Source organism: Poecilia latipinna, unplaced genomic scaffold, assembly GCF_001443285.1.
Source record: "Poecilia latipinna isolate Pla-1442-1.1 unplaced genomic scaffold, P_latipinna-1.0 Scaffold1444, whole genome shotgun sequence".
NCBI lineage: Eukaryota > Metazoa > Chordata > Actinopteri > Cyprinodontiformes > Poeciliidae > Poecilia > Poecilia latipinna.
Genome location: NW_015114060.1, coordinates 73,069 through 84,705, shown reverse-complemented (window position 1 = coordinate 84,705; position 11,637 = coordinate 73,069). Strand labels below are relative to the sequence as shown.

Genomic DNA, 11,637 nt, shown 5'->3' with positions numbered 1-11,637 from the left:
TCATCAGTTAAAGTAAACTTAATGATTAGGGGTTTTATCTCTAAAGTGCTGTGTGCGGTTTCCAAATGTGTCGAAACTGTTTTTTTTTGTTTTTTTTACACAAAAAACAGATAATTTTCCTTCTCTACTAATTTTGAGATCTTGTCTCAACATGTTTTGTGAAACCAGTTTCGCCTGAGAGAAAGCAGAAAATCCCCCACGATATCGGATCTATTTGACATTTTAGGTGACGTCATTTATTTCTCAGTTCTTAAAGATCTGCAGAGTTTGGACCCGAGTCGCAGGAAGACGTTTACAGCTTTCACTTTGTAGATTTAACTGGCAGCAGAGCAGGTGGCGCTCAGATTTAAAAGCTTTGCTATAAAACACGTCTGGGTGTTTGACGGTGTCGCTCCGTTTTTATGAACGGTTTAATACACTAAAAGCTCAGAGCGCAGTCAGTAAAATAAACAGTGAAAATATGGCAGTGCTGCAGACCTTTCCTCTCTGAAAGGCAGCGAGTCGGACCGCCGAGCGGTTCAGCCGTGTGTAAAAAATGTCCTGCATCAGCTGGGATGCTTTAAGCCAAACCGTAGTGTCCCGTATCCTGGAGGTGCTGAGTTGGGGAGCCTACCTGTGTGCCGCTCGTCGGTGCCGAACCAGGAGCGGTACAGCAGCAGCAGCTCCAGCCAGAAGACGTGGTAAACCACGAAGAGCAGCAGCATGAGCACCAGCGTGACGCCGAGGCCACAGCCCAGCTCCACGGAGGGCAGCGACACTGGAAACAAAACAGCTGCCGGTTAGCACCCACAGAGCTTCAGCAAGCGTTCAACCCAGAGTCTTCCTCACCCTCTTCCTCCAGCTGAACCCAGCGGGCCATGGAGCCGCGCGCATTTCTCACTGAGCAGGTGAAGTTTCGCTGCAGATCTTCAGATTGGACATCTCTGATATTCAGGATTGTCTCTGCTTTCAGGTCACGGTGGTCGTCTATTGTACTGCAAGCGGACAATTCAGACACAAACACCATCAGTCCAGAGGAAATCTCTGTTCCCCAACTGAAACCCAAACACACGTTCTACATGGTTTGGTTGTGAACCCGTCTCTACCTGTTGGTCTGGCTGAAGCGGCCGTCGTTCAGCTGCTCCACCCTCTTCCCATCCACCGTCCACCAAATCTCCCGCTCAGGTTTGTCGATGATGAAAGGAAGCAGGCCTCTGCAGGTCAGGTGGATGTCTGAGCCTGACAGGAAACACAAACCAGAATCAGAACCGGAGCAGCCTCCTCTTCCTCAGTGCTCTGGAAAACACGCGGCCCTGAATGCAGCATGGAGCTCCAGGTTTACTGGATAAAACGGATCAACTAAACAAATAATTTAGGTTTGTTTCCTTCTTCCTGAAAATCCTTCTCTAAACCTTGAATTCCTGATCAAATGTCAGCAGTAAAGGTTCTGCTGCAGAACGGCGCCGCCGCATTTGAACATCGGATCGGGTTCTGCCAATGGTCTTTGGGCTCAAACGAACATTTTAACTAAATTATTCTTATTCTAATAGTTTTGTAATTTTTCCCTTCAAAAGGCCTTGAAAACACAAACTCACTGAAAATATCTGGTCTATATGGAGCTGAATCCGTGCCATAAAATTTGAAACAAAAACAAAAAAAAAAGTTTTAAACCTGAAAAAAAAGTAAACTTAAAAATATTTTTCAAGAAAAAAATTTATGTTTAAACTGAAAAAGTTTTGAAACTGGAAAAAAGTTTCAAGATAAAATTCAGTTAAACGGAAACTGAAAAGATTTTTCAGTAAAAAAAATTATTGAATATTTATGGCCCCAGTGTAGCTCCATATTACACCCCAAGCTGAAAAGCTTTAGCAGTGACCGATCTGTCTGGCAGATCCAGACCTGTGTTCTGCTGATCCGGTCCGGTCCAGTAGCTACTTACTGGTTCTGACTGGGAAGACCTTCCCGTTGGTCGGGTGGAGGATGGTCGGGTCTTTGGACACGGTGGTGGGATCTGCAGGCAGAAGACAGCAGAGTTTACCTGGGCGGGTCTGCCTGGTACCGCCCGGTACCGCCTGAACCTCCGGAGGCGGTTCGGACTCACAGATCCCTGAGACTTTGATGCTCCTGGTGAAGCTCAGCGACCCGCCTCTCCGCTGGTACCGGACCGTGCAGATGTACAGGCCCTCATACGGACTCACCATGGTGTAGATCCGGAGCCTGGTTCCGACCTGCTCCCGGTGAATGTCCCAGAACGGGTACGGATCACACTTCTGGGAGACAACATGGCGGCGTTTAGAAGCTGACCCGGATTATTCTGACCCAAACGGTTACGGGCCGCCGCCTTACCGACATATCTTGTTTCACGTAGGTCCAGTTGACCGTCGGGTCGCTGTCGGCCATCTTGGAGGCGTCCTGCAGGTTTGGACACGTCAGCGTCTTCCCCTGCTGGAAGCCGATCAGCTCCTCAGTCGCTGCCATGGCAACCTGTGGGCATCCGGCGGATTGGACCGCCTGGTCCCGCTGCAGCACCTGTAGACGCACGGCGATCCTGCTGCAGGACGACTTGTTGCTGCATGCGGACCAGAACCGGCACGTTTATCCAAACATGAAACCGTTTTCATTTCATCATCATTAGTCGGCCGGAGGTAAACGTTAGCTTCAGCTAGAGCAGGACCCATCCAGCACGAAAACCCTGAACGATCGTTATCGGTGATCAATAAAACGTTTGGTGGAAAACAAACAGTTTAATAGTGAAAGTGGAAACTGTGGAGTGGAAACGTCCTGATAAATGTTGGCCAACAAAAAACTATTCCTGCTGAGATTAATGGAACAGGTTGGTGTGAAAGTGGCTGAACATCAATCAGTTATTGATCTAATCAATCAGTTATTGATCTAATCAATCAGTTATTGATCTAACTTCACCATCTGTTGTTTTTGCCTTTGAAAAAACAACAAAGCAAGTTTATATGAAAAAGGATAAAAAAATGTATAAAGTGTTTATTAAAGAGCTGAGTGATCAATGCTATAAATTTATCTGGAGAAATTAATTTATGTTAGCAAATGTTTTCAAAGTTAGCAAAACGCTAAATGGAAAGTTAGCCCTGCTGTTAGCACATTAGCAGTTAGCGGAAGTGTGCCCACCGCTGAGTTTGTTTAACCAGAATCGGGTCAGAGTGGGACCATCTGAGGTGAGCAGGACGCCAAACCTTCTGGTGGTTTTCTGAGCTGCCAGGAACCAGAACTGGGCCGTGACCCAGAAACCCGGCAGAACTTGGTTTTGTGGGTTTTTCTTGGCCTCACTCTGTTTCCACTTTGACTCTTTTCTACGTTCCTCTGCTGCTTCCAGCGAAAAACGCACGAGTTTGTAGCTCAAAGGGAAATGATGTGCAAAAGCAGGGGCAGGTTCTTTCCGTGGAAACGGGACTCACCGCAGCATGCAGATGTACTGCCCCGTGTCGTTAGCGACGGCCGGCTGCAGCCACAGCCGTTCCCGCTCTCTGCTGACCCGCGCGCTGCAGGCGACAATCAGAACCAGAATCAGAACCAACCCGGTCACAGCGACCCCTGGCGGGTCGGCGGTTTCCATGGTTACCTGTAGGGGATGGGCTGCTCCAGGTCGTGGCCGTCCAGCAGGCGGTACCAGACCAGGTCGTGCCCGGCGCTCTGGGCCGTCGTGTAGTTGTAGACGGCCGGGTGAGAGAAGAGCGGGCAGGAGACCCAGCCGGCCTCGCCGTCCAGAACCAGAACCGCCGCCTCACTGGACTCGCCCCAGTCGTGGCACATCGGTTCTGCACAGGCAGGAAGGCAAACAGCGTTTAGACACAAAACTTTCTTTAAATATTTAAATTCCTGCGTCCAATCAGAAAGCAGCTCTGGCTGAACCAGCCAATCAGCCGTCAGAAAAACGTTCACTCCTTAAACTCTTATTAGGAGCCTAACTGGGCTTCTGGGCCGGAACAGAACCGCCTGCAGAACAAGTAGCTGATGTTCGGATCAGAACCAAAGATCCGACGGTTTCAGGACAGCAACCGTCGTCATGGTTACGCCTCTTAATGAGATTCTACTGAAATCCATTTAATGTTCAGAGAGCAGCTTTTACATCAGTTAGATATTGATGACTATGCCTCCCTCCGTCCACCCTGATCCGATTATCAGACCGTCCGTCTGTCCTGAGGGACTCCAGTGTTTCCAGGACAAGATGGACATTTAGTCTCTTCTGACTAAAACACAGCTCAGTCCTGTTCTATGGACCGGAACCAGAACTGCTGCTGGTTCTGGAGAGGCGCTGGGAGGGACAGACGGTCCAAACCAGGTTCCATTCAGAGTTCTGTGTTACGTTCTTCATTATTATTATTATTATTATTATTATTATTATTATTTGTTTCTACAGATAATTAAATTATTTTTAAATGGATCTAAAGTCTTTACTCAGTCCGAGTCTCAGAGTTCTGATCAGAGTCTGGAGGAACATCCAACAGAGCCATGAGGGTCAGAGGTCACAGGTCAGCGACCCCTGACTGGAGAACTGGACCCAAATACTGTCCATATGAAGGAACCAGCTCCACAACCCAAACACCTGCTGCCGTTTCTGGTTCTGATGGATCCGGATCCGCTCCAGAGGTGGACTTCCAGACTTCCGCCTCATTAAAGGACTGCAGTCCATCAGCTGGTGGATCCATTACATGCTTTCTGGACAGAACCGACCCGATCGGGCAGCTGGAAGTCAAAGGTTCATTAAATCTGACCAGAGTTTTCCGATCCGGATCGCCATCCTGGAAGCTCTGCTGCTTCAGATGCTTTTATTAATATGCAGAATGAATGCAAGGTATGAAATATCTTCTGTGGCTCAGAACCCGGGTCGACCCAAAAGGTCTGGACCCGTTTTTACTTCCAAAGCAAAGGAAACATTCAGCTTTTATTGCCTTTAAAAGGAAATAATCAATTTGTATCTTCAGCAAATAGAAAGGCGTCGTCTGCATAGAGTCGAACTGCAGATACAAAAATGGCGGCAAAACTTCAAACCCGATCAGAACCAGATCATTCATGACCGGTACAAATCACATCCCATAACAGGATGAAGCCGCCTCACCACCAGAGCTTTTAATGGAGATTCTGCAAACTGTCACTCTGGGAATTCACACCGAACATCAATCATCTAAATTAGCGTCGACTCATTTCCCTCTGATTGATTTTCTGACTGATGGTTCCGAAGACAGAGCGGATCAGTCGGCCGGGTCCGGTCGGACCGCAGATGATCCCCATTCATCAGGAGACGCTTAATTGGACTGGAGCCGGACGATTACACCGACAGGAAACCTTTAAAGGTCCCAACGCCATGGAAACGCCCCGATGTGACCACAGACAGCTCGTCCAAAGAACCCAAACTTTGACTGGACCACCAAGGACCAGAACTCTGAACTCCTTAAGAAGCACCACAAAGATAACTCACAGGAAAATCTGAAATGTCTCCATGATTAGATTGAACAATAGTCTTTATTTTAGATGAAATAATAGTTTTCCAGGTAGAAGAAGAAAATGGATGGACGGATGGATAACTGTTTTCAAAAACTGAAATAAAATATTGTCACTCGGCCGCCGCCATGTTGTTAAGCTGGGTCCTGGGAAAATGTTGCATGCTAGGCGCTATGAAGCTTTTAGCTCCTTCAATTTGAAATGGAAGGCAGTGAAGAAATAAACAGCAGAAATGAAGACGAGGAGGACCAAACGGAGGAAGAGAAGACTGTTGGCTGCTGTTTGGAAATACCAAATAGCTCTAGATGCTAACTACAGATGTTATGGTTAGCATCAAAACATTTTGTCAAACATAAAATTGTTTCAAAGATCTCAAGATGCTTCATTGTTACTTTAAACATCCATTCATTATCTTCAATCTGTTTTGATTTCACGTTAGCCCCTGCTAAAAATGTTAGCTCTAGCTAATGGTGTTAGGTCTAGATGATGACATTAGCTTCTGCTAATAATGTCAGCTGTCGTTGATGGGGTTACCTCGACCTTGAATAGCTCGTGCTAACGGTGTTAGCGCCTGCTAATTTTGTTAGTTTGTGAAGATTGTGTTAGCTCTAGGTGATAGTGTGTTTGCTCCTGCTAAAGGTGTTAGCTCTAGCTTGAATAGCTTGTCCTAAGGACGTTAGCTTCTGCTAATGTGTTAGAACCAGATTTAAACCTTGTGCTAATGGCGTTAGCTCCAACTATTATAATAAACAGTAGGTCACAAGATGATCACATTTGTTTGTTTCAACAGATATTGGAACATAAAAGCTTTAAACAATATAATAAAAATACACAAACAGCAACTTTTAGGCTGATAGGGAAATGAGAACATATTTAGCTTCCTGCTCAGGGAGAACCCGGTTCGGCCCGGCAGCTCCTGGATCTGACTGCCGAGTTCTGGATTAATGGATCCTCTCTGAACAGAGCCCCGCGCTGCGTGTCGGTAATTGACCTGTCAGCTTTTCCCTGCCGGAGGATTCGTCTTTCTATTAAACCCTCCAGATGTCCGCATCCTGCTGCTGCTGCAGGGAGACATCCGTCCGTCCGTGTTTCAGACTCTGACCTCATCAGGAAACAGGAAGTGCTTCTCCAGCCGGTTCTGTTCAGCAGAACTGAGATGAATGTGAGGAATTTTACTCACAACAGATTTTATCTGCATCCAGGTGGAAATGACTTTCCTCAGGAAATATCTCAGCGTTTCAAACAGAAATGAGGCGTCTGCATTTCTCTAAACATAGTAAAACCTCCTCACTGAAAATAAATATGCAGGTGATTGGTGTGCAGTGCTTTGACTGCAGGAAGGGAAGCAGCAAAGAAGTGAGTCAATAATTAATAGCAATAATTTGAGTTTTTGGGCCTCAGAAGAGAAAAAATGGTTTTTGTGCATTAAGACTGAAAAGGTTAAAGGTCATGTAGTTCAACCTGCGGCTCCGGACCCACGGCCGGCTCTCTGGACCTTCAAACACGACTCTTAAAAACTTTGACTAAGATGATAAACAACTGAAGCTTTAAATACTTTTAATAATAAATGCAGGTTTTAGCTGCTTGTCCTTTTATTTGTGGAATAATTACATTTAATTTCCAGACCAGAATGAAACTTCAGGTCGGTTTTATTTAAATCCATTTTTTTGTTATTCAGCTGGAAATTATGTGCAAATTTTAGCATCAAAAGGAAAATGCAGCTGTTGCGTTTTAAAAAAGTTTTTTTTACATTAAAACCTAAAAATGGTTTTAAAAGTGAAAGCAGATTTCCTGTAGATATTAATGAGAAGTTATTGTTATTTTGTGTTATTGATCGGGTCTGCAGGTGGAACCGGCTGTCTGGAAGCGCTGCTGAGTCCGGTTCTGGTTCTGGTTCCAGAATCCGACCTGGGCTCAGCGGCGCTGCTCAGCGTGAGCAGCCCGGTTTCCCAGAATCCCACGCGGTTTTCCTCCATCATCCCAGCAGCTGCATCCATCACCCCCTCAGACATTAATGAGCCGTCGCCATGGAGACGCTCAGCACCTCGTTAACGTCATCAGATTAAATAATCTGCAGAAAAACTTCAAACGTTTCATTTTGAAGCAGAAACAGTTTGAGGAGAAAAAGCTGAAGGAGAAACTCTGAAGTTCGGAACCGACTCGGACCGCTGACTCCGCCTCCTAACCGCCCACAGGGACCGCCCCCGACCCGTCACCCACCTGTCGAGTCGTTGGTTTGGCCGACGGCTCTGCCCGTCAAAGCCAGGAGGAAGAGGAGGACGAAGGACGCCCTGCGGAGAAGAAGAACAGCCTCGTTAGTCATGTCCAGGTTTGTATCTGGTTTAAACCGGATCCAGAAGCCGACCGTTTTCACTCGGGTTTAAAGGCTCTGCAGGAATCATGAACTACACAAAAACACAAATACTGCTCTTGAGAAACATTCCCACTGTAATACGCTTCACACATAAAGAAGAGTGGCGTGATCTGAAATGTATGAAAATATGACTTTATGTTACTGATGCTCCATCAACCAAACAGAAAAACCCTGACAGTTTGGACAGCTTTGGGTTTTTTCAATCATTAATTAAAATTCATTGTGAAAATGATAAATCAAAATTCTTAGAAATTCATCACGATAAACGATACGATAAATGCCCACTGTTTACTGAATGTAGCACATGCTAGCTAACGTAGCACAAATATGTCTGCTGTATTTTTGAATGCTCCGTTTGATCCATTCGTATCTACCCAATAGGCAGGCAGGTAGAGCCTGACCTTTGACCTGGAGGGAGCGGTACTCGCTGCTGGCTAATTCCTCCAGAATTAAAACCGTTTCTGACTCCAGAACTCCATGAAACCAGAGGGAAAGCCAGGATTTTCCCGCCGTCAGTCGGGACGTTTGCGAAGCTGATAGCTGTAAGAGAGAAGATGGAGGGCGGCCGGAGGAGACAGACGGAGGCTAATGTGTCACGGAGGATGATCAGGTGGAGTGAGGGGATCCCTGGAGGGACATACAGAACCAGAACTGCCCAACAACACCATCCATCACACACACACCTCCTGCCAGGAGGAGCTCAATAAAACCAACGCTGGAACACCTTCCTCCCTGTGTGTGTGTGTGTGTGTGTGTGTGTGTGTGTTAATGGGAATTCTGGGAAGTTTATCACTGCAGTGAAACTTCCTCCAACCATTTTCCAGGTTCTTGTGTTTATTAAAGGAGCAGATTAAATGTGGAGGAAATAAAATCGTCCTGCTGCTTCATGAAGCGTTTCCACATCTGATGATGAGGATGACAGTGATGAAGATGAGGAGGCTGCGGCTCTTTCTGCTGATCTCTGCAGACTCCCCAAATTGACCAGAGCCACCATAATCTGATTATGAGAGCCGATCGATGAGCAGCACAAACAGATCAAACTGCTCCTCAGATCAATTATTCAGAGCCGCCTTCTGTTGCTGAACGTTAACAACCTCAGGTTCAGAAATAATCCACATTTTTGGCTCAAATATAAACTTTCATCATAAATTTTCACTGAAACTTCAACTAAAATTATGAGTGCATGCAGTTTGGTTTTTTATGGGTGACGAAACGTTAAATTTAATTGGAAACTAGAATTCAAGTGTACAGGTCTACTTTCAAACACTGATTACGGGATAAAATCGATCTTACATAAATTTGGGGATTTTTAAATGGAGATCCGCTCAGTGGATCTCCGACCAGAATGACACAGAGCAGAGCTCTATAATGGGTCAGAACTGCAGTAGAACATGACTCATCGGGCTGGTGGTCTGATCATGATCGAGTTTTAATGAGTCAAAGGACGCAAAGTACTTTTTATCATCAGAAAAACGTAGGAGTTAAAGCGTAACTGTCCACAGTACCAGACTTCATTTAAAAAACTGCAGATTTAGAGAAAATACTCCGACAGGAGGTGACTTACATTAACAGAAGGTCGGGGGGCGTCGGGACAGTTGGATCCGGTCCGGACGAGCCTTTCGGGGCTGCTCAGAACCTGGAAACGGTACAGAACCAGGATCTGGACCGGGGTGTCAGAGTCCTCCTGCCCGGGGTTGGAAGGGGAGCAGCTCCGGTTCGGGCAGCTGATGATCAACAACCCACGTCAGGGTTCCGGTCCGGCCGTAAATCTGCAGCACCGAGCCGGTCCGGTTCGGTCTGGGTGGTCCAGGAACTTCTCCAAAGTGTCCCCCTGATTAACGATCCCAAATCAGAACCATTCCACTCTTACTTCTCTAATTAAACCCGCCCAACCCGTTAACTGGACCCAAAAGTCCAGTTAACGGTTCGGTCCGAACAGGACGGAGCGGTTCGGAACCGAATCGAATCGGACTTTGCGGTACTTGTAACCTGAGAAAAGTGCGTGAAACGCGCAGGGAGGTGGTTGAGCCACGCAGAGCGGAGTTGGTGTGTTTGTGAAGTAGGAAGTAGAAGTTGATTCCGGTCCGCGCTCCGCCCCCTCTATGAGGTCATCATGACGTCACACGATTTCCCAAGAACCTGAGCCGATTCCTACGTTCATATATATATATATATATATATATATATATATATATATATATATATATATATATATATATATATATAGTTCTTTAACTTTTGTCTCGCTAGACTTTAACAACAACACTGAATTATTTTTTATTATTTGTTTTTATTATAATATTTTAATATTTGTCATTGAGTTAACGTCCATATGTATGTTCATATTATTTGTTTGAAATAAAGTTATATAAAAAAAAATTTAAAAATCAGCCGCAACCGGGTCAGAAATCCCGCGGAACGCCCCGAACTGTTCAGTTCAGAGAAATGTGACGTAGAGGAGAAACTCCCGACCCGATCCATCCGAACCTCATTTAGTAACACGGTCCTGCAGGGACCCAAACTGACATCTTACAATAAAAGTATCTCATATAAGAAAAAACAAGTAACTTTTCAGCAAGATTTAGTTTGTTTCAAGTTTATATTGTTAATTTAAAAACGTTTTAGTTCGACTGACAGATTATTTAAAGAATAAGACAAGAAAATGTCTTGTTGTAATTTACCATGAAACTAGAAACTCTGCATTAATAATAATGAATAATTAACGTAAAACAAGCTCCTGCCTTGATGAAAAGTTACATGTATTTTACTTTTGTTAAGGGAACTAAGACAGAAGTTCCCAAACTTCTCCAATGCTGCAAAATATGTAAACGATTAACTTTTACAATGTTTTTTTATTCACTATTCAATAATTATCCATTAATTTAGAATAAATGCTAACCTTTAAGTTTGATTTTAGATAACTATTAGTTATCTGGTGGAAAGTTTTATAATCGGATAATATATTATGACCTTATTACCAGATAATACTATTTTTAATCACAATCCTCATTTTTATTACAAGAAAATATGTCGTATTTTATATTATTTACATCAGATTTTATTTTATGCCCAGAGTTCTTAAGGTTTTTACGGTTCCTTTGACTTTTTTCAGAAACTTTTTCATTTCCTGTTTTTGTTTATTTCACTGGCAGCTAATCAGAAAATAAGCAACAGAAATAAGATTTAAATCATTTATTTTAACTTAGATTTTATTAAAAAAAAAGAAAAGAAAAAAGAAGAAAAAGATTTAATAACTGAATTCCCCCTCGCCCCCCCACCTAATTTCAGATTAGAAAAATTCATGGGATTCCTTTTTTCTAGTTTTGTTTTGTTCTCCCTTATCTTCCCTCCAACTTTTTGAGGCCTCCTGGCGGTACCACAGCGGAACGCGGACCCCACTAAATAGGTGGGCCCCATGTGGGGACAAGGAGGGCAGACTATATGGGTCCCATATGGGTTTGTCCGCGGGTTCCACGATGGCCCCACATGGGTTTGCCCATGTAGGGCCAGAGCCCACATGGGCCCTGCATGGGCCCTATATGGTGGTGGCCCACATGGGTTTTGTCCAATTAGGGCCCATGTAGCACCCATGTGGGCTGTGGCCCTACATGGGCAAACCCATGTGGGGCCATCGTGGAACCCGCGGACAAACCCATATGGGACCCATATAGTCTGCCCTCCTTGTCCCCACATGGGTCCCACCTAGGCATGCTGGCTGGGTGTTTTTTTCGGTGCGGACTCTCTGGCCTTTTATTCTCCAGACCTGAACAGATTCTCAGGTGAGCCCCTGAATGCGGAAGTCTGCAGGTAAA

The 11,637-nt window shown here is 45.0% G+C and overlaps 1 protein-coding gene across 2 annotated transcripts in view; it reads right to left on the bottom strand.

The window, feature by feature from the left end:
- LOC106962667 (interleukin-1 receptor accessory protein) overlaps positions 1-9,913 on the bottom strand; it is a 15,478-nt gene extending 5,565 nt beyond the window's left edge. Inside the window, exons 1-10 of one of the 2 annotated variants that reach the window (XM_015057220.1) lie at positions 9,390-9,913; positions 7,672-7,742; positions 3,572-3,767; positions 3,408-3,491; positions 2,326-2,548; positions 2,081-2,249; positions 1,919-1,990; positions 1,086-1,218; positions 829-974; positions 614-757 (exon numbers count right to left, since the gene is read on the bottom strand). In XM_015057220.1, coding sequence (XP_014912706.1) covers positions 614-757; positions 829-974; positions 1,086-1,218; positions 1,919-1,990; positions 2,081-2,249; positions 2,326-2,548; positions 3,408-3,491; positions 3,572-3,767; positions 7,672-7,742; positions 9,390-9,391 — 1,240 coding nt within the window. In that variant the 5' untranslated portion in view covers positions 9,392-9,913. Of the gene's footprint in view, positions 1-613; positions 758-828; positions 975-1,085; positions 1,219-1,918; positions 1,991-2,080; positions 2,250-2,325; positions 2,549-3,407; positions 3,492-3,571; positions 3,768-3,918; positions 4,180-7,671; positions 7,743-9,389 lie in introns of those variants that run through there. The other variant, XM_015057221.1, reaches the window with a different exon arrangement.
- Between the last annotated feature and the right edge of the window lie 1,724 nt (positions 9,914-11,637).